The sequence below is a fragment of the Homalodisca vitripennis genome, chromosome 1 (assembly GCF_021130785.1).
Source record: "Homalodisca vitripennis isolate AUS2020 chromosome 1, UT_GWSS_2.1, whole genome shotgun sequence".
In the NCBI taxonomy this organism is placed as follows: Eukaryota; Metazoa; Arthropoda; class Insecta; order Hemiptera; family Cicadellidae; genus Homalodisca; species Homalodisca vitripennis.
In genome coordinates, this window is record NC_060207.1 from 119,138,015 (window position 1) to 119,165,687 (window position 27,673).

The 27,673-nt window shown below is 35.4% G+C and overlaps 1 protein-coding gene across 2 annotated transcripts in view; it reads left to right on the forward strand.

Moving 5' to 3' along the window:
- Nucleotides 1–23,954, forward strand: part of LOC124370462 (GDP-Man:Man(3)GlcNAc(2)-PP-Dol alpha-1,2-mannosyltransferase) — a 36,126-nt gene extending 12,172 nt beyond the window's left edge. For both annotated transcript variants that reach the window (XM_046828756.1, XM_046828751.1), the window contains 9 exons: nt 996–1,096; nt 1,489–1,745; nt 3,828–3,928; nt 4,640–4,857; nt 15,530–15,683; nt 16,866–16,984; nt 17,209–17,407; nt 20,681–20,876; nt 23,696–23,954. In XM_046828756.1, the coding sequence (XP_046684712.1) occupies nt 1,004–1,096; nt 1,489–1,745; nt 3,828–3,928; nt 4,640–4,857; nt 15,530–15,683; nt 16,866–16,984; nt 17,209–17,407; nt 20,681–20,876; nt 23,696–23,786 (1,428 nt within the window). In that variant the 5' untranslated portion in view covers nt 996–1,003 and the 3' untranslated portion in view covers nt 23,787–23,954. The remainder of the gene's footprint in view (nt 1–995; nt 1,097–1,488; nt 1,746–3,827; nt 3,929–4,639; nt 4,858–15,529; nt 15,684–16,865; nt 16,985–17,208; nt 17,408–20,680; nt 20,877–23,695) is intronic.
- Nucleotides 23,955–27,673: the final 3,719 nt, after the last annotated feature.

Genomic DNA, 27,673 nt, shown 5'->3' on the forward strand with positions numbered 1-27,673 from the left:
ATAGTTTATGCGTTAGGTTACACTAGGTCCTCAAAATTGTTCAGTCGTTATTTTTCGTTCACTGCTAACCGATTAAGAATAAAACTGTAATCACATAACTCAACAGGGGGACTAGGGAGTCTCCCCATTTGTAGGGAATAACCTTACTTATGATAAATCAAAGGCATATCAACCAACCAAGTCCATTAATTATAATAGTATTAACATTTAAAATATTTAGCAATGTATCTGGTAACTTACAATTACATTTATTTAATAAGATTTAATAGATATATTTGCGTTTAATAGATTTCTGAAAAATAAATTCCATTACATTTATTGTTATATATCTATCCATTCACTGTACAATATGCTGTTTCTTCCTCTATTCGAATACTTTTTTACTAGCAGATCCTTTCGTTCACTTGGTCATTACATCTAGTCGTTCATTTTGTTCAGTCAACACGGATGACCGGTATAACACGCTCTAGCAGGAAGGCTCAGTAACTCTGTACTGACCGGTTCAGTTCAACTGAACGGGTCGCAGCAGTGAACGATACCGACTGAGCCAGATTAGTCAGCTCATCAAATAGAGTGAGTGGCCGAGCAGTGGTGGGGATACTTGGGGTGGGTGGCGGAGGGGTATTTACCCCACCCTGCGTGAACTCAAATCAACCAATGTTTTTTTGTAAGCGGTTTACCTATAGTTTAAAATCTGTAATACAACAGAGCTCTAGCATTGTGACTAAAGTCTAGAGTACAGTTAAACACCAAGGAAAAATATTTACATACATAATGATGACAAATATCTGAAAACTTGTTATTTTTTAATTTTTAATATATTTGTCATTTGATAGACTGGCTAATTTGTGACATAATTTTGTCTTAAGTTGTTATAATTACCAGAATGTTTGAACCAGTAGTGTATTAAAATGATAAGGCTGTATTGTAGATTTATTATTTTCTAATTTAAATTGAGAAATCTCTGTTTAAACTAATGCTATCTTGTTTTTCAGGTAGACTGATGACTGTTGAAATGGTAGCAGATATGTCAGTACTGTATTTACTGACCATTATTGTGTCTTGTATACTTGTTATCAATTACTTTGTTATTAAGGTAAGTTGATATAATGTTTTGTTAAATAACTTTTTGTACATAGAAAAAAAAAACAACTCACAGTTATGAACTTTGAACTGAAGGTATGTGTTTTTAAGGTAAAAACATCTTTGCACATCTTAATAAAAGTTGTTGTGTGTAATATGGTAATTCTATTGTATTCTAGAAAAGTGCTCACATATTATAATGTGGGTAGTAGATACCCGCTGGTCCTCAAGGGATCAAGCGTTATTTTTTTTTAATGTCATTCCACTGTTTCTCACTGGTACCTTGATAGTAATCAGGTAAATACTGCACAACAAATCTCAACTTAAAGTTATATAGTAAGCATGAAGGTACCAACTAAATGTGTTACTGTATATTGACCATTAACTGTGTTGTTTGTCTGGCAGCAAGTGAGGAAGTGTCGGGTGAGAAGAACTGGAGGTCTGACAGTCGGGATATTTCATCCATATTGTAATGCGGGTGGCGGTGGAGAGAAGGTGTTGTGGTGTGCGATACGTGCTCTACAACAGAAGTATGACAACGTGGACATAGTCGTATATACAGGAGACATTGAAGTTACACCAGATGAGATACTGAACTTGGCTGCACGAAGATTGAATACACCTTTACCGCGAAGTGTCAAATTCATCTACCTCCAGACTAGGTAAACAAGTAATGAAATTCAGATGCAAACATATTCACAGAACCTCTCATTTAGATTATGCAGTTATAAACACTATAATAATCATTATGTATTTCAAACCCTTTACAGTTTTCAAGAAATATAGTAATTAAAAAAAAATAATTCCATAAAGTTTGTAAAGAAATTAATAATGTACAGTTAGATAAAAGATAAAGTTAATAATGTTAAGTTTGTAAGATTGAATATTAGCAGCAAATTGAAATGGCCATGCCACTGTATTTAAGAAATATCATCGTGCAGGTCATCAAGAGACAGCATAAATTTCTCACATACTCACAATTGCTAAGTTAAGATCACTAAGCAAAATTACAAGATACGAGAACTAGGCTACAACTGAAATAGCAAGAGAATGGGAGACAGTACGTTAGAAGCTTCATGTCTCATGTAAAAATTTGAGTGGGAAGAGGGTATGATGTGATGAACTTATTTATTGAGGAGGAGGAAGAAACATTTTTATCACCTTTACATTTATACAAAATGAAGTGAAGTAATACTAGGATGTAGCTTATTTGCTGTGATATGATGTTGGGCACACTGTACACTGCACTTGCTGTACAGGAGGTACGAGAGAGTGCTGCTGGGTCTGGGAAGAACTAGGTTGTTAATATGCTTGAGAGGAAGTACTGAAATGTTTCATTCAATTCAAGGAGCTGTTTAATTAAGTAGGGAAGAAATGTATTCTTAAAAAAAATGTTATTGCAGGTTTATAGGAGATATGCTTTTGTATCTGTTCTTGCAAACTATTGCTTTGATACTGTTATTGAGTAAAACTTTCAGCTGTGTATATTCATGTTGTTAAGGTCTTCTTTATCGTGGAGATTTTTGACGGAAAAATAAGATGGTCATAAATGTAGTTACATTTCCTTTAAATATTGTCTATCAACAGGCTTTTCAGGATGAACATTGCTAAGAATTCGCACTGCTTTATGGTAATTTCCCCCTGCTTCACCAAAACATAAAATCATTTTCATTACGTTCATTTAGGCAAGTGTTTATGCGTTTAAACAAAACAGGGAATAATAACTAAAATATGTAGTTCACAGAATAATTAATAAAAAATGTAGTTCATTCTACAAGTTAATCTCTATATTTAATAAATGAAAAAAAAGCAAGTGAACAAAAAAAGTTTAAACATAAAAATTACTTTTTAGTTGAATGTTCTTGAGCACTAGAACTAACTCCTCTGACATGCAACTGGTGATTATAAATGAGATGTAACTCAATCTCAGGTGATTTAGCTAATTTCTTAAATTGCCTTCACAACAAATGAAAAAAAAAAAAAAAAAAAAAACAGCACTAGAAAATCCAATATCTGAAAATGAACAATACAAGCCAGGTAGTCAACATAGGTAGCACTGAACTGAAAATGAGATGTGGTGTATGAGGAGTAATAGGAATGCATACTGCACAATCCCTGCCCACAGCAATGTTATTCTGGTTACTTTTGGGTACTCGCGCGTGCACGTGTGTGTGTGTGCGCGCGCGTGTGCGTGTGTGTGTGCGTGTGCGTGCGCACGTGTTAGAGCACCACTTACCCAGAGAAACCACCAAGGATGATGGATGGTGCCTGCTGGGTATTTGTTGCAAGTTTTCTCCTTTTTGAAAAAATTAACATTTTTATTGCTTATAATTTTGTTTGGAAAAAAGTGAATGGGAGCTAGTGGTTGAACTCTATGGAATTAAAAAATGTATTATGAAGTGTCTTTTTAATCCAAACTATATGTAGATTTGAAACAATATATTACAATCTAAATAGTTTTGAGAATATTTCAACAAGTTTCATCTAATAAATATTTTATTTGCAAATAATTTTGACTGTTAGCAGAATAAATAACTCTTTTGATAAAATGTCCAACAACAACACAAAACTGAACAATACTGTAACTTGCCTCCATTTAGATGGATTACTGAATTATTCCATGATTGACATATTGGACTGTTTACCAAAATTTGATTTGAATATTTATTCTTTTTGCTTGGTCCTCTTGGTCATCATGGGTACATTGTGACAACAGTTTGTGTAATTCATTGATTCTGTGACAGGAGCCTGGTAGAGGCGGGGAAATATCCTGTGTGTACCCTACTAGGGCAGAGCCTAGGGTCTGTGGTGTTGGGCGCCGAGGCCATGTGGCGTTATCTACCAGGTCAGTTACTTCTTTATTTATAAGTGTTGTGAAGTTAACTTATAAACAATAACATGACTGTTAAGCAAAATCCTCCTGCCAGTTAGTTGTTGATCGGGCAAATAGGCACTTCTGTCTGTAACAATACAAACACAGAATAAACAAGTTAGTAAACAGAATATACTGTGACAATATTAATAATATGACAGTTTTCATTAAATTATCACTGCACGATTGTGATGAAGTTACTTTGTTGGATTGGTTGGTTTTGTACAATGCTTGGAGATTTTTAGCTTAACCTGGAATTTCATTTTCATAACAAGCCAAAATTGTAAAGGACATTTTTACTCTATTATGTTGACTGGGATTACTGATAAAAAATGGAATGAACCAAACACTGATCTCATGTATGAAATAATAAAGTCTATTAATTTATTATTTTTATGTTAATTAAAAATATTTAACAGTTTTCAAAATAACTTTAGGAAAAGCCTGGGTCTTTAAATTCATAACACAGCTCAAAACTGTAAAACAGTGCTGTAATATGTAATAAACTTTGACATAGTTTCATAAAGTAACTTACAAATTGTGCAACAGCTATTTAAGAATTATGAAAACATACAGGAATATACAGTATACGATTAAAATACTTCTATCCAATAATGATTTGTTTAAAAATTTGAGTTTGGTGTTTAATGAAAGTAAGAAAGATTTAACTTTGTTTGATCACAGATGTGTACATTGACACGATGGGTTATGCCTTCACACTGCCTCTGTTCTCATGGATCGGGGGATGCAAAGTGGGCTGCTATGTGCACTACCCCACCATTACCTCTGACATGTTGCGGAGGGTATCTGATCGTATCGAGGCCCACAACAACCGAGCCGTGTTCGCACGTAGTCCTACACTGACAGCTATCAAGCTGCTCTACTACCGAGCATTTGCCTGGGTGAGTGTACAGTTGTCTCATCAATCAATTCTATCTTCTTATCGTATATCATTAAAAACAATCAGTATGTCCTCCTCTTAACCCTTGCCGAGCGGCATCCGTATATATGCGCCAGCCGCCAGCTGCGTTCCAGCTGGCTGGTACGTTGTCGCCACACATTACTTTCAACGTCACGTACTACGTAGCAGCACTTGTTAATGTAGCCCTGTACAGTTAGTACGCCTTTCTGTTTAGTAGGTAGCAGCACGTATCAATAAACCTGTGTGTTATTTGTTTTCCCGCCTTTTCCAATGCGATCATTGTAAAGTCAACAAAACAAATAACTCGTGATCCGTGATTCTGAATAACCTTACATTTACATTATGTTTATTTCAGCTGTGTTTTATGTGTTGTGTTTTTAGTTATATATAAATAATGTAGAGACACTAATTTAGGAAATTAGTGACAGTAATATGGGACATGTGTCATGCCGCGCCGTTCCCATGCCTCGCTCGTCTTGGTGTCGTGATCCCCGCCAGTCCAAGGACGCTACACTACACGTTCACCACACCCGTTTCAAGATAATATATTTTATAAATATGGGTAATATACAAGTATTTTACTCACTAACAAAATATAGGCATTGTAACTTATTCATATTATTAATTGAAAAATATCAAGTTTTAATTATTAATTTTTGTGAATATTTAATTAAAAAACATTTCATATACTTTTTTAATGCAGTTATGTAATTATAATGTTAAAACAAAAAAGAAAATTTAATTTAAAAAATATGCAGGGTAAAGTGTTTTTCTATCTTAATATGCCGCTCAGCAAGGGTTAAACCCTTTGACACGTTGCCTATTTTTTCTCATTGTCCTTTTGCACAACTTAATTTGGAAATTTTGGCTGGATTCAGTATTAGGTATATAATTTAGTATCAGGATGATATTATTCAATTCATTTTGTGTATCACATCTGATATTTACGGTCTTTTTTTACCAGTAAACACATACATAAAATACTTTTTTGTCACTCATGTAACTGTAAGTTCTCGATCAGTCACATAGTCCTAGGCCTGTTTTAGTTCCTCAGATCATCATTTATGCCTATATTCATTGTATTACCTAACTCAGTCCTAATTCATGAACAGCAGCTTAAATTTAATTAACATTTAAATTTATCCAAGCCTAGACCTAGATTTTGGAACTCTTCTTGATTGAAATCTAGTTCAAATTCTGTCAGAATTTTCTGAATTGTTAGTCTATAAGCCTGTCAAATTTATTGTCTCTGATAATATTTGTTTCAGCCATAACAGTGAAACAATATAAAATAGTTTTGTTTAGCTTAATCAAAATAAACAATTAACATACAAACATCACGAATGTCTGTGTAGACGGAATATTCACTGAAGACATGATTTACTACACGCACTCAAACTTTGCATTGTACATCTCAAATTTATAATCACATAATTATTACAAATGTGTTATTACTTAAAAGATATGTGAAAAACAAACTAAAATTAATGCAAAGGCGATGTAAACGTGACCAATATAATTCAATAGCTTGTCAGCTGACTTGTAAGTCCTACACCTTTCAGCTGGACCACAACAAAATCCGATGAAATATATGAATTGATTTTTTTCTATCTAGTTTCACTGCTAGAAATAAATTACTCCTTAATTTTGTAATTCAATGTAATTTGTGATTTAGAAAAGTAACCTTTTGTATCAAGTGTCATGGAACTGTACTGTATATACATACAAGTACATCAAAATACACAGAAAACGGAAGTCAAATATATATTGTGTATTCCAAAACTCCTCAGGGTTTAACTGACTTCTCTAATGTATTGTATAATGTATGAGGTTGATGACGTCATGGATAACGTCAATGTGGTGTTGTGTCAGTGCGTCGTTTTCTAAGAAGAATTTAAACAATCTAAAAGGACTTTCATCACATGAACTGCAAATATCTTTCCTGATAAGTATTAACAATTTTATGAACCATAACATTTAAAATATTTCAAAGTTTTAAATGCACAAGAGCAATTCAAAGAACCGGTACTCACATCAGTCACGTATGTTTCAATCCACATGTTTCCGGTTATTTCTGGGGCCAGTATTGTGTAAATAAATTGCCATATTTTATTAATATAACGCACAAACTTAACAGACATTACAATCTGATGACTTCAATCCAAGCATCTCGTTATTAATTAATTGATCTTCAAAGATGAAGACTTAAAATACACGTTGCTGACTCATCAACAATACAGATTACCCCATGGTTTTATTTGACGGTTGACTCGTTGTCAAACACACTAACCTCAATCAGATACCCAGCAGGGATCACTTCTGGCTGGTTTATACCTACCAGTTGAACCCACTACTGGGCACAGCAAAAAACCGATGTGCCACTTCAACCTGGGCAACCTTATGGATGTCCAGTAGCGGCACATCACTAACCGCAAATGTTGAGATTCTGGGGTTCATGGGCAATTCGATAGGTCTAGTCTACTGTGGAAGAAGACTGTTGGAGTTGATGGGGTTTGCTCCCTTACCTCAGAGGTTCTTGTTAACCTCAACAAGGGTGTGCCACCCCCTGCCTACTTTGACTGTAGAGGCTCGTTCAGAGCTGGCCTCCCCTTCTTCCGGGATGACTTTGAGATGTAGTGCCCTAATTCTTCCTCATGGATCTCGATAGGAGGCGGCCCCTACTCTCTAACCTTACCCATCCTAAATATCCTATCACTCCGGAAGCAGCAGCGCAAAGGTTCTTACAGGACTAAGTGCAATTATAAGCTTCTTGTCCTAAGAGAACAAAAAAAAAAAAAAAAACTCAATCAGCTGATTATAACCAACTGATGTTCATCTGTTCCTCATCTGCCATGAGATACGAATTTCCTTCCAACAACAAAATCAGGCTGCCCAGCAACAAGCGCTCCCAGTGCGATCGTTCAAACTAATTGGTCGATAAGACAGATTTTCGTCGGCAGAGCATATTTTCTGTCAGTAAAGCAGTTTTCTGTCAGCGAAGCAGTAATCGTATATAATCGTTATTATTACTGCTACTATTGTAAACATTTATTAAAATGACAAGCAAATACCCTTGTGGAATATGCAATAATGGAGTAAGATATCAAACGATCCTCTGCACTAGAGAATGCAAACAATTGTATCACTCTAAATGTTTGAATTGGACCATCAATCAGTTCAACAACTTAACAAAAATTGAAATCAATCTCTGGAAGTGTGACTTGTGCAAAACAAACTTCAGCAGTACAAATATAGACATAATTGAACACAAAATAAAAGACTATGAAGAGCAAGATGAACAAGCTCTAGAAACATCCTTAACTCTAGCTGCCGAAGCTGGGAGTGCCCTCCTTTGTGAAAACCAAAAGCTAAAACAAGAACTACAGAATATGAAATCTTATAACGCTGACCAGGCTAAAAAAATCACGGAGTTAAACACTAAAAATAATACCTACTTTCAACAACAAATAGAAGAACTAGAAAACGATAAATCTCTTCTTATCTCCAGAAATAAAGCTCTCACAGAAACTCTTCAGGAAGTAGAAGCGCAACTAGGAAAAGAAAATCAACTGCGGCTGGAACTGACTGCTACTTTTGAGTATTATGACAAGGAGAAAGAAGAACTTGTTACCAAACTTGAAGGACAAGTAAAGAAACTGAGTCAAGAGAATAATTCACTTCAACTCAAAAAGAGTGCCGAATTATCTCCTACTTTAACAGACAAAATTTACAGAAGTACTGAAACACAGACAGACTTTACTGAATCTTCAGCGAAATGACTAAAATAAAAATAAGGCAGGATAGAATTGAAAATGCATTTGAAGCCCTCCAAAACAATACACAGAACACTAAATCAGTCATAGAAAATAAACAGTTATCTTATGATTTGTTTGAAACAAATACTACTACTTCACCTAATTGTACACCAACAAAACGTAAAAAAGTTAGCTCAGGAAACAGAAAGAATGTTTTCAGCATTTCCTTACAAGCAGCTAAATATATGAAAAGAAGAAATGCAATACTTGAACAAGAAAACTTGAAACACAAGAAATCTAACATAACAAGCTCAGTTGTAAATAGTAGTTCTCTCCCAGATGTTGAAACAAGATTGGACGTTGTCTCGGAGCTTAAAACTTTACAATCAGCTTTGAAACTAGGAAATAAACCCCCAATGTTTGCAGTCCCCGGATAAAGAAGAATGTCTTGAAGCCTTTTATGAAAGTAATATTGAACAATTCTTGAAAAGAAACCAAATAAAAGACATACCAACTACAGGGCACTTGTCTGACACCAAGCACGTAGGTGTTTGTTCGGTGACAGGTGACATTGTATTTGAGTCTACTGCGTCAGGTGAATTAGATACACCAGTTCAAGAACCATGCCACCAAGAGACTTCTTTTTTGTGGAAGAGCCCATTGAAGAAAAGCAGAGAGAAGTTTGCTCGGAGAAGATGTCTTTTCATAAATTCAAGATGGACACATAAAAATATCTAACTGTGCTACACCAAAATGTTGATAGGATTGGCAATAAGATTGATAGGTTCAATCATCTTCTGCATTCTTTATCACCAGACATTGTTTTGATTACTGAACATGGACAAAGCGACAACCTAATAACACGAGATTACTTGGCTTTAGTTTGATTTCTGCCTTCGGGAGAAGAAATCGGCAAAAGGGAGGTGTCGCAATATATAAAAAATGTACCCTAGAAAACGAAACTGCTAATTTAAACGTGGAATGTAAAAGTCTACCATTGATATGTGAGGTAGCAGGAGTATCCATCAAGTTGAGTGGCAAAGAAATTCTATACATCTAGGAGTATATCGCCCTCCTATAAAATGCCAAGAAACTATCGTTCGAGCACTTGAGCTCCTGTCAGATATACTGGGCTCATTTACATCTTCAGACAAGGGCAAGGTACTTCTAATAGGTGACATCAATATCGACAACTTGCAGCCATTGCCTGAAAGAACCCTTTTCAACAACCTTATGGCTTGACACAGCCTGACGAGGCTTCAACTCCCAGCAACTAGGATTACTGCATCTTCACAAACATCAATTGATGCCGTATGTACAAACGTCAGCACAAATCTCATTAAGGTTGATATAATGCATACGGCGATCTCAGACCACACGTGTCAGCTTTGTCACCTCACTTTCCCAGCAAGACAACGAATAACAGAATCTTCTCTTTGTCGTCACCTCAATGCACAAAATTTGCACAACCTAAAACAAAATTTTGCAGCTGAGAACTGGATTGGAGTTTTTGGTTCGGACAATGCAGATGGCGCATATGAGTCTCTGATTCACACTCTAACTTTTAATCTAGATATATACTGCCCCCTGAAGAAGTCTAGACAAAACCGCAACTACAAAATATCTGCATGCTACGACGAAGAAGCAAAGCTATTGAAAGAAGAATTTTTGGAGGCTCAAAGGAAGTACATCCTGAATAACTCAGACAATGATAAACAGACTGCTGTTCGACTAAAAAAAGCCTATGACTTAAAACTTAGGTCTCTAATAAAAGAAAAGAGCGCATCTGTCATTAGCCGATCTATGAATAAAAGCAAAGCTGTTTGGCAAATAATCAATGTGAGAGGAAATCGTCCAAAGAGTCTTCTGTAAATGCCATAAACCTTGAAGTAAATGGAAGAGTGGTAGATAATGCTACAGACGTAGCTAATCACTTCAACAGGTACTTTACAACAATAGCAGATGAAACAATTAGAATAAATAATAGCAGCCCTTCTTATAACCAAGCTGAAACTACTCATGCAATCCCTGTGGAACAAACTATGCATATCCTGAAACCTGTATCAATTGAAGAGCTTGCAATTACAATAGATTCATTGAAACCTAAATCTTCAACGGGAGTGGATGGAATCTCAGCTAAAATACTGAAAGCAGCCAAACATGAACTTCTACCACCCTTGCTTCATGTCATCCAGCTGTCGTTGGCCCAGGGTGTGTTTCCACAAAAACTAAAAACCGCCAAAGTTTTTCCTCTTCTCAAAAAAGGCAGTAAAGATGAAATAGGAAATTACAGGCCCATCTCATTAATCCCCACTATCTCTAAGATCCTCGAGAAGATTGTTCTATCTAGAATCCTCGAACACCTAAATATCAACAATCTTCTCACTGATAGACAACATGGTTTTGTAAAGGGTAGGTCCACTCTCACAGCCTTGGTGGATTTGTTTCAATTTATTGTGGATGGCATAGAAAATGGAGATAGTGTCGTGGGCATTTTTGTTGACATGAGCAAAGCCTTTGATTGTTTAAGCCATGACATGACTGTGACAAAATTACACCATCTTGGTATCCGAGATACGGCACTGTGTTGGTTTCGATCTTATCTTTCTAACAGAAACCAAATGGTTGAAATAGCTCAATCCATCAAAGGCATCAGATCCACATCCAGATCAGACTCTCAGCCCATGGTGAGGGGGGTTAATCAGGGCTCGGTCTTGGGCCCACTCTTGTTTGTGCTGTCCACCAATGACCTGCCTGCAGTGACGGAGCCTTATTGTAGGGCCATTATGTACGCGGACGACACCGTCCTACTCACTTCTCAGAAGTCTGTTGAAAGCCTCGAAATAAACGCGTACATTGGCCTGAATTTGGTGGTAGACTACTGTACAAGGCATGATCTTGTGTTCAATGCTTCCAAGACCAAGCAGGTTACCTTTGGCACCAAGAGGGATGAAGTCTCAAACCTTCCTGACATCGATGTTGTCACTTCAATTAAACATCTCGGATTACACTTGGATGGAGATCTTAAGTGGAATGAGCACATAGATGTTCTCTGTCAAAGGCTGTCCACAGCTGTCTTCGCCATTAAAAGAACATTATCTGTCAGCACAGAGGAGGCAGGTTTAACAGCCTACCATGCCCTTTTTGAGAGCCTCATATACTATGGAGTTTCGGTATGGCGTGGAACCTCTGTCATAACTTACAACGAGTTCTAATTTTACAGAAGAGAGCCATCCGAACTATAAAAGGTATGAAAATGCAAGATAGTTGCCGGCCAGTCTTTAAACATCTGAAGTTATTAACCGCTGTAAATATATATATATCTTCCAGTCTACAACACTAGCTTGTCTCCTAGGAATAAATAAGCGACATCAGGATGTTCACACACACTGCACCAGACATGGAACTGACATCAACCTGCCGGCCCATCGCTTGAAGCTCTTTGAATCAAAACCTTCTTATGCAGGTGCAAAATTTTACAATGCCTTACCCGCATGCTCGAAGGTCTTGGAGCTGGAAGTTTTTAGGAAGAAATTAAAATCTTGGCTAGCAGATAGACCCTTCTACAGTGTCAATGAATTTTTAACTTGGAGAGAGTGACCATGGCAATTGGCAAGCAATTCAATTCAATTCAATAATTCAATTCAATTCAATTCAATTCAATAATATCTTTATTCACACATTCATCGAGAATGGTTACAGAGTCAACACATGCAGTAAAAATTGATGTCATCAAGAAGTAGGTAAACTAGTTTAAAACTATTATAAATGCAAAGAGAAAATATCTTTAAAATTTGATATCAACTAACATTTCTGTAAAATAAAATATATATGAGGAGAAAATATATGAATGCATATACATACACATACATGTCTTAAATAATAGCAATTATTTAAGTTTAGATTAAGTTTAAATTATTTAAGTAAGTTTAAAGCAAATAGACTCTTTTCTATAAATAATGTAGCCTACATGACGCCTGTTTCTATCTTGATGATAGCAAATAAAGATTTCTGTATCTGTATCTGTATCTATGTACCCAAAATTGTTCACTCTATGCAAAGTACATCTTTCACAGATAGGCCTAGACCTACAACACTCACAAACAAACACCCACTAAATACCTTTTGTATCATTATTATTTTGCACGTACTGTACAGTGAAATAGTATTTAGACCAAAACTAATAACCAGAACATCTTTTACTGATTTCATATTTATTACAAAACAATAATTGTTTTACCAGAACTTGTAAAACACAATGTAAATACAAACCGGTCTGTAATAAATAACAGAGCACGACGCAATGTTGCAACTAAGCTGATTTGAACCATCTGTTTGGTTTTTAAAAACAGCTGAATAAGAAGAAAACATTTCCTTAGAAGTCGAAAATATAGAATGAAATGCACTCTTTTTTGTCGCCTGTGACTGCCTTGTGAAACCACATTGCAGGGTTAATGTTGTACTGAGTTCAATCAGCTATTTAAAAGTTCTGTCATTAACACATTCACTGTGGAAATCCAACATCTTTGCTCCACTCTGACCTATTGCCTCAGTAATGGGATGGCGAATGATGTGCTGCTTACCATGTGTTGTCAATTCCACAGTTTCTTTTCATGCAGACAATCTAAGATTGACTTCTTGGTTCGTTTTCTCTTTTATATATTGTATTTATTATATGGTGACTATAAATATGTAACTGTAGTCCAACAGAGGAGAAATTGAACTCATTGAATACTTAATTTCTGACAAAGAACAATTCTATTCACGTTCAGACAGTTCTTGTGATGACAACTTGTGTGAGTAGAGGAGGGGAGCTGTAAAATTATAAAATTAATAAATATTTTTAAAATAAGTATAAAATAATTCACAGTTGTTAGTGGGGATGGGGAATGAAAAACCAGTGGTGTATTTAGTACGGACTGGTTGAATACCAGCACCAGTAGCAGTGGTGGCAGGCTGAAATTTTATACCTGGAAATTTTGTCATTAATTCCAGTCAATAAGGCTTCCTTTACATCTTCAATTAACTTTTTGGATATCCAGACACAATTATTGAGTGAGTACAACAAATTGTACTTTTCCGTATTGTTTCCCACAGTGCTCTGTTATAATAGTGCCAGCCTCTGGTCTTTCTTGTGTAGATTCTTGCTAATTTTTCAGCAAGTTCATGTCTAAGACCCAGCTGAGCTGTTATAATGAATTACGACTAGCTAGAATATATAAAGTCCTAAAACATTTCCATAGCAACATGTCTGGCCAGTCTGTTAGGCTATCAGATTGTACCACTATCCATTGATATATATATATATATATATATAATTCCTAGTCAATCCTATATTAGTGCAAGCTAAAATAGTGTATATTTAACCCTGAAAGACTGCGTAATGCTCACTCAGACTTTGCTGAGAGCTGTTCTGGGAGATAAACTGCTCAACGCCATAACTATATTTACTCTCTATTAAAGAGCCTTCTGCGTACCAGACTAGATTACCTTTGTTTTTTCTCTCCTTCCTTCTATAGTCCTCCTGGGATCAGATGGTTACAAAGATCTTACTACATTCAGACTCTTTCGCCATAGTGTCTGATGTCATATCCAATATTGATCATTATAAAAGAACTTAAAATTATTGTAAGCTAATTTTACCTTTTACTTGAGCCTGAAAAGATCAGGTAAGTACTAAACTTGAATTACCTTCCTGGACAGAATAACTTAGAGCAAATCTTATTTATAAGAAAAAAATTGTGTAACACATGGAAAGAATGTAAAATAATAAGGAAAAAAGTACATGCTTTAATGTTGAGCTGCCAATTTACTGACTCCAATTGTGCTTTCCAATTAACAGTGCTGATTCTGAACTTAAAAATTGTTAGATTTTGTAAGGAAAACATATTTTTGTAACTAGAGGGCTGGTCTTTTCAGGCTCATGTCAACTTTTATTTACAATTCTGAAAACAAGACTGTGATGGGAAAAAATGGAAATGCTCACTTATACAAAAAATATTTATTGTCCTTATTTATATACAATAGAAAAAAGTCATTCCTCTAGTAGGGTGTTTATTGTGAACATGAAGATTGTACTATCTAAGAAGACTGAATAGATCAGTTTGTTTATTGGTTTTAGCATCAAAGTGTATGTTGACATCACCGTCTCAATGACGATTTTATAGTTGGTCAATTTGATCAGTTGTAGTACAATTTCCCCAAGACTTTCTAAGAAAATCGAAATACTACTGTCACAGAGTAAGATACACAGACATTAAGATTTGTTTATGGTGAATCGATACAACTGCACAAGCCTCAATCTTTTTCAATGAGAAAGGAAGATAGATCTAGAGGTTAGGAAGCAAAATGCAGATGAGCAAAATTAATATATCATTGCTACGAAAATTAGTGCTAGTGAAACTACTAAAGAGATTGTTGCAATTAAGGTTGACAAAGTCAATATCTCTTGATGAAGCCAGTGTACAGAGAGGCAGATAAAATCACACAATCGCATTGGTTCAATATAAAAGCTTCCAGTACCAAAACTTTTTCACAAATCTTGAATGTTCAGGAGTAAAAATGCACTGTGCATTAAAGGTAAACATTCTCAAAATCAGTGTTTATAACTACTTTTTCATCTTTTGTTTAGTTGTCTGTTTAGTAATTTTTTAAGTTAAAGACACTATATACTGGAGTGTGTGAAATGAGTTAACTAATTTTGCTCTTAATAACATTCTTTAATAATTTCTATTTATGACCCTGTTGGTTGTATCAATTACAGTACAGTGTTATCCTACTGTAGAAAAATAACAATCTGTATAATTTAATATTTTGCATAGTATGCTTTTTTTGTTTGCTCTTTAAAGCTTAAGATGAGGTTTTGTTGCTTAACATAACAACACTGTGTTGTTGCAGCTGTACAGAACAGCCGGAGGCTCGGCTGACATTGTGATGGTCAACTCCAGCTGGACCAAGGGTCATATATTGGACTTATGGCAAAGACAGGACACCACTCACCTGGTCTATCCTCCTTGTGACATTTTACCTCTCAGGCTGCTGGACCACAGAGGTGAGAGTTGCAGTAGAACTCATCCATCAAAATGGGAGGGGGTTGGCAGGACACGGTGCAAAAGGGTACTCTAACTGGCTGTCTAGTTACATAGATTTGTGGGTGTGTGTAGATAGTAAACTTATATAATATGGGAGCAATATTGGCCCACTGTGAGACTTTATGCACCAACACTTAATGACTTAATGTAATGAATATTCAGTAGTTTTCTTATTCAAGAACATTTTTTGAGTCTTTCTTATTTTTTTATTAATGTCTTTACAATGTTTGAACAATAAGTCTTCATAAGATTTATCTTCAGTGAATGTCTTAGCTGTTCAGAGAGTGGTTTTAAATTTTGTCAATTACACAGATTTACAATCACATAATGACTGATTCTCCTGCTGATCCTGTACTATATAGAGTTGTCAGGTGCCTGGATCATTCTGTTAGTGTTGTTGTGGGCAGTTTTTTTATGTAACTTATTCCCTTGTTGATCTAGCAGCATCTGGAGATATTGCAACTGGATTCCTGTATTTTTGTGGATAGGTTTTAAAATGTTTGTAACCTTCAGAGCTGACAGTTATCTTGATTATTCTGTCAGCACTGTGGGCAGATATTTAGTTTGACAAGGATTCCTCTGTTGATTATGTAGTCTGTAGAGTTGTCAAGTGGCTAGGTTTCTCTTTTAGTGTTGTGGACAATTTTGTAGTTTCCAAAATTTAAAAAGTTATATTTTAATAAGTACGCTAAGTCTTTAAGATGGTACAAATTACTCTCAAAACTTTCAATCCATCTCCATTTTTATATTTCCAGATGACATCCATACAATGTACTCCATATTTCTTCCAACTGTGCCGAAAGGAATAGCTTGATTAGAAAAATGTTTCTAACTTTCAAAGTGATGACTAACTTTCTAATTAAGTTATGTGGTATGTAATCACAGTTTCAAATAAAAATGCTGTACTCTGTTCCCTAGTGATATTATAAATTTATATAACTGTATTACCATACCAGTGCTGAACTATCTATAAAATTTATTTTGCTAAGTGATAAAAAATTACATTAAGAAACATTTTCTCTTTTAAACTTCTGATATAAAATAAACAACACGAAAAATATTGGAACATTTTCGTTTTCTTGAATGCTATGTGAACAGTTAGTTTTGTAGCTATGGATTTACCCAAGTTACTTTTTTTACAGAAACCGATGAAGTGCGTATTGTGTCTCTGGGTCAATTCCGTCCAGAGAAGGACCATCCACTACAAGTTAGAGCTTTCCAGATTGTCAAATCCAAAGTCTCTCCTGATGTCTGGTCCAAGGTACATTAATAAACTTTTCAGCAATTTTAGCTATTGATGCCTTTACCTATTATTTAAAATTACTAAAATATATGCTTATGATCTTCCGAATGATAACTAACTTTCATGTGGATGGCATGAATTTTCCATTAATCTTGCTAACAGTGTACATAATAATTGAAAAAGTGACTTTCGACTCAGTAATGAGTACGGAATATGTGGTGACCAGAATTTTTCTGTCGCAGGTAAAGTTGGTGTTGATTGGTTCGTGTCGAGATGCCCAGGATGAGGCTAGAGTGGAGGCCATCAGGCAGCTGGTAGAGGATTTATCTGTCACCAGCAATGTAGAGTTCAAGGTGAACATCTCTTTTGATGAGCTGAAGGAGCAGTTCTCGCTAGGCACCGTAGGACTGCATACCATGTGGAATGAGCATTTTGGTATCGGTGAGTGCTTTTTTACTTTTCTTTATTTATGTCTTTTGGAACAGGAAACTCTCGGAACAAATACAACATTATGACAAAAAATACATATTGTATCGTACTTCAAAACCAGAAAAAAGGAGAATAAGAAATAAGAAACTACAAAAAAGGGCTGTTTAATATTTGTATCATAAAAATAATTACATAATCGTGAATGCTAATCGTAATTCTGATGCTTTTGAAAACCAAGAAGCATCCAGTTGCTAGGTTTGAAGAGTGCAAATTTACCGGAAGTAAATTTGCACTGGTATGGTTCTTCTTCTGGTTTAGAGTTTCCTGAGAGCTAATCTTGCCTATTGGTCGTCTGATGTTTGGCAAGAGGGTGCCAATTCTTCCAGCTTTTTGTATCATACTGCACACAGCAGAAACATTCTGTGCTTCCAGATAACAGGACCAGAACAACTGTCACTCTACACTCTCAGAGTTGCAGAACTACCCATGATCCTGCTTAGGACTAGGTGTTTTTTTTTTATTCTCGTGGAAAAGGGACGGTTGCCTCTGCATGTAGTCTTAAAAGGACCCTTTGCGCCTCCCTTACTTATGTTTGTGATTTCAGAATCTGAGACTTTTACGGAAGCCAATCAAATTTGAAGGCTTCTGTCCTCTGATGTCCTTGGGGCTGATAAGATATGTGTCTAGGACTGTTTTCCTTCTTTTAGATATGGCAAGGCAGTTTATTCATATGTGTTCCACTGATTTTTCTGCTTCTCAGCAGAGTTGGCATTCATCAGTCTGACTAAGACCCATCTTCATAAGATGTTTCCTAAGAGGGCTACTTCTTGTCAACATCCCTAATATGAATGTCATATCCTCCTTACTTTGATCTAGAAGAGCTGCCCACCCTTTAGCATAAGGGGAGATAAACATTTTAGATTGTCAGTCCTGAGGCCCTACTTAAGTTTAAGGATTTAATCCTTTTTTCCCTATCTTTACGAGAGCTTTGCTGTAGGAGAAGGCTACTCCACAGCCTGGCTCAGGCTCTACCATAATGGATTCTGTACCCATTTTGGCAAGGATGGCCCGGCACCAGACCGAGTGTAACTCTGTTCTTTTTTGTTAGTTCCACTGGAACATTCTTTACATTCCCATTCCAAACAAGCAGGCTTCAAGTCCTTTTAGTGCAGCCTGGCTATAAGAGAGGATTAAGTATTCTACTCTTTTTGGCCTAATTTTTATGATTCTTCTGGCGTATGATGTATTGCCATGACTTCCGCTTGGAAGACTGTAGCGTGTTTTCCCAGAGGCGCAGTTAAGTTAACTCTTGGTCAGCATATACCAAATCCTACCCTAGAATCAAGGCGTGATCCATCTGTGTAAAACTTCTGGACTCCTTTAGTAGTATAGGCCTCCTTTTTACTCCATTGTTTCCTATCTTCAATTGAGACTATTATATGGTTTTTCAAAGGAGTATTTCTTAACCGTACTTTTTGATGATCTGGCCCTAGTAGTAACAGCAGCTGACAAAGGTGAACTCAAGGTAAGGGTAGAAGTTACAACTGAAGCAGTGAGGACATGGATGCACAAAAATTAGTTGGACCTAGCTACAGAAAAGACAGAAGCTGTAGTCATAGAAAGAAGGAGATTGAGACCTGTAACCTTCATGATTGGTAGGGTGCAACTCAAGCCAAAAGTGAAATACCTTGATAATTGGTTGGATTCTAACTTCTAACTAATAATTTCAGGCCCATGTGGTGGAAGTAAATGCAAAAGCAGAGAGAGTAGCGGCTGGCATATCGAGGTTTATGATAAACGTTAATGGAGTTCTGCCAAGTAAGCAGTGCTTGTTGTCATTAACAGTTAATTGGATAGTGCTTTATGGAGCTCCGGTATGGATCTCTGCACTAAAGATGAAGAAAGTGAGGAAACTAGCTAGACAAGGTGCAATAGTCTTGAGAGTAGTGAGTTGCTACAGGACAGTCCCGACAGAGGCCTCTTTTGCTATAGCGGGAGTTCTGCCACTTAGGCTACTGGCTAAGGAGAGAGTGGCAGTTCACAGAGGAGAGATGGGACTGTCAGGAGAGAATTACTAAGCAAATGGCAAGAAAGATGTAGGGTAGTGGAGGCAGGAGCCTAGACCCGGAAGATTATGCCAGATTTACGACAGAGGGAAGAACGGCAACATGGTGAAGTCAATTTCCACCTCACGCAATTCCTTAGTGACCATGGAAGCTTTCGTAGCTTCCTGTTTCAGAGGAGGAGAAGTGATGATGCAAGTACTGTAAAAACTGTAAACCCTGAGAAAACACAGCAAGTACACTTCAGTAAAAGAAATGACCAAATACCAAGTAACCAAGTATCTGTGGTTAAACAGGCTAAGTTCCTGGTAACTCTAGACAGTAACCTTTCATGGACAGAATATGTAAACAAAAATCTGCAAAAACATCAGCTCTGGCATCTATGCCATTAAATGATTGAAATGGATCAGAACTCAGGAAGCTGCAAAAGTAGCTTATTATGCATTAGCTGAATCTTATATGAGATATGGATTGTTAGTTTGGAGTAACTCTCCCGGAAATCTCAAAGGAATTCTCATGCTGCAGAAGAAAGCAGTTAGATCTCTAGCTTGACTTGAGCCTCTTCAAAGCTGTTGGCAAGCATTTCAGTCATTAAATTTGGAATACTCACTGTAACAGACCTCTACATTTATGAAGCCATCTTACATCTTGACAGGCTAAACCTATAAACAAATGAGAATATTCATAACTACCACACTCGCCACACCTCCAGGTATGTTTTACCTCAAAATCGGACTGCACTGTGGGGGTAAAACCTTCTTACATTGGCCGAAAACTCAAAAACATGCCACCAGACATTCTCAGGAACTTAACAGGTAATAGATACAAGAAAGAATTTGAGATTTTCTAGTGACAAGACCATTATACCCTTTTGAAGAGTTCTTGACAAACACCAAGTAGTAGATAGTCCACTTAAATGCTGTTTGTTTATGACACTATTACTGTACTTGATGTTAATATAATAAAGAATTTTTGTTGATTGATTGAACTGGTTATGCTTGAATATTGGGCTTAAAGAATAGCAATGCAATCTTTGTTGCTCTAATGTTAAAAAAATTATAGGCAATATGAGATATTATGTTTATCATTGTATGTATCAGTTTGACAATAACAATTTTCTGATCCCTTAGTTATTTATTTTATATTTTTTTATTTTATGCGCCATAAAATATTTGATATGGTTCTGTATAATAGAACGTTAAAACAAAAGTTGAACTTGCAGGTATAGTTGAGTGTATGGCAGCTGGTCTGGTAATGCTTGCACATCGCTCTGGCGGTCCCAAGCTGGATATTGTGGAAGAGGAGGAGAGCAGCCGCACAGGATTCCTGGCTGAGACTGCTGAGGAGTATGCTGATGTGATTGTGCGGATCATTAACACACCCAGCAATGAGCTGGACAACATACGCAAAGCTGCTAGGTTGGTACATATGCAGATTACAAATTTTTGTCATTAAATGAATTTTTATCTTATCTTGATAAATTGAATTACTAACATATCTTCATACTTAATGCATAGCTATTGCTGATCACAATAGTGTCTGTATGAATGTTAAAGTAAACAAAAGATTTCCAAAAGTTTTATTCGAATCTCATTAAGATGCTAATACACATTTATAAAGGAATAAACATGGCCTAACTAGTGGTGTCTCCTAACTAAATATTTAATATTTGTTATTTATTTTGTGTCATATTTATATTGTACATAAATATTATCAATAGATTTTTATTATGTAGATTTATATCAAAATTCCTTTATTGTGATAAAAGTGGTTTGAATTTTTTTCAAATAGGTCAGTGTTATAAATAATGCAGTAGCAATTCGATAACAAGAGTCTCAAGGGGATTTGGAAAACATTCTTGTTATTGAGGGATTCTTCAAAATAACATAGCTATGGGAGAGGAGTATTTCAATATGATTGTTGAGTCATATTAAATCAACATTCCTACCATAGCTAAATATATTATGTGCAGAAAACATGGTTTGTTCCACTGTGCTTAGAGATTGTGTCTAACACACCGTAGTGCACTTAATCGTGCACCAGATGAGGTAATAAGAATATCTCTTCACCTAGATTACACTATATTTTGTAGTCTAGGTATCTTTGATGTTGAAACAATGTAAATAGCTCATTTTGAGCTTCATCGTTACCGACTTTTTAAATCTCTTTACACGAACATGACTCCTGGAGTCAAGTCTGTGACCGTATCAGATTTCAAACGCTGCACCAAGAGGTAGGTGAACTGGAGCTAAACTCAACATTCATTTGAGGAATACTTTCAGTTGAGGTTGGTTGTATCAAAGCTGTGTAGACTTAGTCATAGTATTGAGGTTACAACGGTTTATTAATAAACCTTTTATAGCAGTACATTTTGGGTCAACCTTGCTAACAAGTTTTCTTTAAAAAAATATAGTTACTGTACAATACAGTAGTGTATAATATATTATTATTGTAACAAGCTAATTAAAACACATATTTTAACAGAAAAGAAAATACAGTAGATCGAACAATTCTGCTTTATTTTCTTCAAAACAAGTATTTAACTGTGGAAAATGTGCACTGAAAAAAGTGAACATGTGCTGTGGTATTTCTGTTAATAAAATGAAGTACTACAACTATAAAATTAATATTATAAATTCACACTATAAAAGTTCAATTTTATAAAAAAAACTTGCTGTGGAGGTTAGAATATTTGCCTAAATTGGAAAAAAATCCATGCTATTAAGGTTTAACAACAAATAGAAATTGTACTATAAATGAATTTTAACATTAAGTGGTATGGCTATTCAAGAGGGTTAGGAAAATGCACTTGTTATTGAAAATATGCAGCCTTTGATGTCTATTGCTCATGTTATTGAGAGTTAGCTATAGTTAAAATGTTTATTATATACAAGTAGAAGATGGATGATATGACTTGTTGTTTAAACTGTAAAGCTATTTTCCAGATTCCTTGCCAATTCTATGAAATATCGTGGTAAAAGCTAAAGTTAAAAATAAAGTTGAAATGCAAGTTTCTTTGCATTGCATTGAACTGATCTTGTGTACCACCATAATCATGGTCTCATACTGAAAGATCATGCACCACAGATATCTACCACTCAAAGTTGGACCGCCATCTACCCCACAGCAGTGCTGTGTTCGTAGTTACTTGTTCTCTGAATTCTCTTGTTTTCCTGAATTCGATACGTGTATTTTCCAAAGATCACAGAAAGAAAGATTATAAGGTACATGATGTTACATTGACACATTGAAACACATACAGGATGTAAACAAAGAAGCTTAAAATAAGAAGGTGGCAATGAATTATGACTGTGGCATTTCTGACATACATTGATAGTGAAAAAATTTGGCTATAGAGCTTTGTGACATTTCTTGCTGGTACAGTTGGTTGGCGATGGAATTTGGTCACTGTGGCACTTGGTGTATGGGTTAAATACAACAGTTACAATTGTTTATATTTAGTTTAGAAATGGACTAACCAAGGGATTTGCAAAAAAGTTTTGAGTAGCCATTTTTTATTATATTTTTAAATTTCATTCTAGAGTAAAATTTTCAAGTTATTCAAATAAAAACATTCTTAAAAAAATAGTTTACCTTATTGGAGATTCAATCAGTTTAACAGTTTGAATATAAACTTTCTTAAAATCACAATTTAAAGATGTAGTTTAATAAAAAAAAGTGTTAAAAATATGGTTGTAGATTTTAGTTATTGTTATTTATGAATGTGTACATATATAAATATATATACCAGTATAAATTTGGTTCTACTGGTCTGGATTTTTTTCTTTTTCACAAAAAGAGGTTGTGTGAGGAAGTTATGCCCATTTTAATATGTTTACTGAGTTTTTTAATCTGGTAATTTTTCTTATATCGCAAAGTGAGTGACTAGTGACTTATAACGATGCATTATTTTAGTGTGTTGTGGTTCACTGGTGACTAATAGTGCACTCTTTAATTGAGAACCCTCTCGGATTCCACCAAACCTACTCTATTTGGTGGAATATGTTCTATTTAAGTTTTTTTACAGATTTAAATGGAAATTGAAGGCATGATAAGTATATTTTATAGTTATTACAATGAAGTGGATTATTACATATGTTCATGTTGCCCGCTTAGAGTTAATTATTTACATTATCAGGTTTGTGCTAATATCCATTTATGTTGTGTGTATTTTACATTTCAAATAGTTGAAACTTTTATTGTTAAAATATACTGATGTTGTTTTCATTCCTTCTAGGAAATCTGTGGAAAGGTTCTCAATTGACAGTTTTGAAGAAAAGTTTTTATCTGTTATAAATCCATTGCTGGAAACCAAAAAGACAAACTAATCAAGATAGACTTATTTCTATCATCATGAAATTTGACTGTGATTTTGGATAGAAGTAAGTTATTCCAATTTGGAACATGTAATGTTAATATTTTTAATCTGTTATTTATTGTACATTTATTTAAGTATCATTAAAAAAGAGGGTGAAAATAAATAGTTATAGCAATTATGTTGTTTCTTTCCTTATTCATTACTCTATAAATTGTAACCAATGAGTCAATCAATCAATCAATCATATTTTTATTGCTTTCAAACAATTTTACATTGTATTTGCAAACGTCAATAAATAAAGCTAAAGATCCTGCAGTTTGCTATTCTAAGATTCATTCACTACTCACATACATACATTAAATTACATTCTCCCACTCATTCATACATGGCTTCAGTATCGGTACTAAGTTACAAAAAATTAGTGGTCCCAGCGGCGTAACATGAACTCATCTACAAAGTAAAACACTTCAGACACTAAAAGGTTCTTTAATCGAGCTTTAATCAGGGTTGGGTTGTTGACATTTTTTATGCTCTCGGGGAGATTATTAATTAATCTGACACCAGCTTGTGATGGAAGTTGTTCAGATGCCAGTGTTCTATGATGTTGCATCCTGTAGTTGTCCCCACCTCTAGTATCATACCTGTGAACGTCCCTGCCACGCACTAACTCACATCGGAATTGGCAATACAGAGCTACAGATATAGAGGCAGGGTAAAGTCAGAAAACCATGCTCCCTGAAAGCATCGCGGCACGACTCTCTAGGATTCAATTTGCACATGATTCTGATGACTTTTTTCTGAAGCCTGAAAACTCTGTTGAATCTCATCCTGGCACATCCACCCCAAAGGTGTATGCCGTAGGTCAAATGGGGATATAAAAGGCCAAAATAGGCCATCCTTAGAACGTCAAAAGAGCAAACCTGTGCCAAATTCCTCAGGGCAAAAACACCTGAAGCAACCCTTGCACATACATGCCCAACATGATCGGTCCAAGTTAATCCTCTATGGAGATATATTCCTAGAAATCGAGTGGATTCCACTTCCTCTAAAAAGGTGTTCTTTACCATGACAATGGGTCGAATTTCAATGACTTGTTGACGCAGACAAAAACTTATATAATTCGTTTTTGTATTATTTGTTTTAAGATTTAAGTCCGAGAAATACTGAATACAAGAATTCAGTTTAACAAAAGTTTCTATTTCCAGACCGGTATTTGATTTTGCTCTGACGCAGAGAGTCGTGTCATCCGCATATTGGACTATCTTTCCATTCTGAGTTCTGATCTCAGTGTCAGGTGAATAATCTAACAAATGAAATTTAAAAAATCCTCACAGGTCACATGGCTATCATGAGTGGTCGCTTAGTTCTCTGCTATGACTCGGCTATTGATCTGCTATACCTATTGATCTGCTGCAATCACCAACTTGAAATTGTTTTGTGGACTTGTGCCTGAAATGTATGTGAAAAGAATTAAAATTATACATATTATGTATTTGAATTCAATTTTTAGTAACATAGTAAAGCCATTTAAAATAATAAACATTTTAGCGAGCTTTATGGAAAGTATTATTTACAAAAGTTTAAGTCAATGCTACCTTTATGATCTGATTAATTTTTATCAAAATCTAGCACTAAATATACCTTAGTCTGATTTCTAATTTCATTGAATTTTAAACTGCATCCTTCATCCTTATTAGCAACTTCTCATATAATTAGCACAGCACAAAGTGATAAAAAGACAGGCTGTTCACATTAAACAGTTGATCTAAATTTAGGTGTAGCTTATAGAACAGATGTATAAGGTGAAAAAGTAACCAAACTTACGCAGTTAAAGAGATTGCAGCACATTTCAAAGAAAACAACATCATTATGTTGTGAGCACTCCTGTTGACAATGTGAGCATTTGTTGGATGTTGTGAAGTTGCCTTCCCACATGCGCTAGGAGGAACAAGACTGGATATGACCTCAGAAATTTCTAATGACTTCATCTGAGCATAAAAGGTTAATGAAACATAGAAATAATTAATGATGCAAAATACGAGTAAAGCAAACATTCTAAAACATATTTGAATGCACATTGCAAGCATCAGAACACATTACCCTCACAAATACCCCTAGCATCAATTAATTGACCCTCATTCCAAAAATACAAGACCATCAATACTTCTAATATCATTGGGGAGAGCATTCCAAAGGAGAAAAGTCTTAACAGTAAACAAAATATTTAAAATGTTTATCTATGAATTGGAATTGATAGTAAAGTGCCTCCCTTTATTTGTAGGTTTTTAAATAATCTCAGAGATAAAATAAAAATTATCGGACATGTAAGCAAGAGTTTTAAATTTGATAATTGAAAGTACATTAGAAAGAATATCGAATGTACATAGTTCTTGATTTTAATGAGTGATAGTTGCAGACAACATTGTGTAACAAGCTCTCGAGTCTGATCTATTGCTCAACAGTCAAATCACTGATCATGGCATCACAATGGTTAAATGTGGTAATATTTTAACCAGCATCACCTTATGAGCTGGCTGTACTAGAGGCCATCTTTGTTTTAACCAATAATAACAATGTTAAACTTTATAATCGTTTATGATAATATTTTTTGTCGTAGAATTATGCCAGATATCTTATTTTAAAAATATAATTAATACGCACTCAATTACCTTGTAGTTTTTTTTGATAGTTTAATTGGTTTATCAGAAAATATATTAACTTTATATATATATATATATATATATATATATATATATATATATATATATACGAGGGGGGGTACCAAAAAAAACCGGAATCATTTTATAAAAATTATATATTATCAAATTTTTTACAATACGACCTTATCTCCTTCAAAATAATCTCCATTACAACTAATACACTTGTCCCAACGGTATTTCCATTGATCAAAACATTTTTTTGTAGTCATCTTTAAAAATGGCTGCAAGCTCGAGCTTTGTTTTTTTCTTAACCTCTTCAAACGCTGTCAAATCGTTGACCTTTCAAGCCTCTTTTCATGTGTGGAAATAAAAAAAAAGTCGCATGGAGTAAGGTCGGGCGAGTAAAGGTAAGGTGCGTGGGGCAGCGGAACCATGCCGTTTTTGGCTAAAAACTTGCCTAACTGAGATGGCTGTGTGTGCTGGTGCGTTGTCGTGGTGGAAGAACCAGTCTCCAGTCTGCCACAAATCGGGTCTTTTCTTGGCGAACACTGTTGCGCAATCTTCTTAAAATCTCCAAATAAAATGTTTGGTTGACAGTCTGGCCTGGAGGAACAAACTCAGAATGAACAATGCCTTTAGCATCAAAAAAGCAAATTAACATGGCTTTTGATGTTTGATTTGACTTGCCCGACATTTTTTTTGGACGAGGTGAAGATGGCGACTTCCATTGGCTTGACTGTTGCTTCGTTTCTGGGTCATAAAACCATAGCACCATGACTCATCACCAGTAATTACCTTTTCCAGAAAATCGGGATCATTTTCGAGATGTTCTTTCAGAAGGCGGCAAGTTTCAACTCGATGTGCCTTTTGATGGTCAGTCAGAAGTCGAGGAACAAATTTGGCAGCAACCCTTTTCAGTCCTAAATGTCCTGTTAAAATTCGCTGAAACCGAGCTCCAAGTTAACCCACTACTCTCTGATAGTTCCTCAATTGTCTGTCGACGGTCGGTGAGCACAAGTTCACGAATTTTCTCAACATTTTCGTCCGTTCGAGAGGTTGATGGACGTCCAAAACGAGGTTTGTCTTCAATCGACATGTCGCCATTTTTAAATCGAGCGAACCACTCATAGACCTGAGTTTTCCCCATAGCATTCATCTTTGTAAGCTGTATTCAACATTAAAATAGTTTCTGCAGCATTTTTACCAAATAAAAAACAAAATTTCACAGCTGCACGTT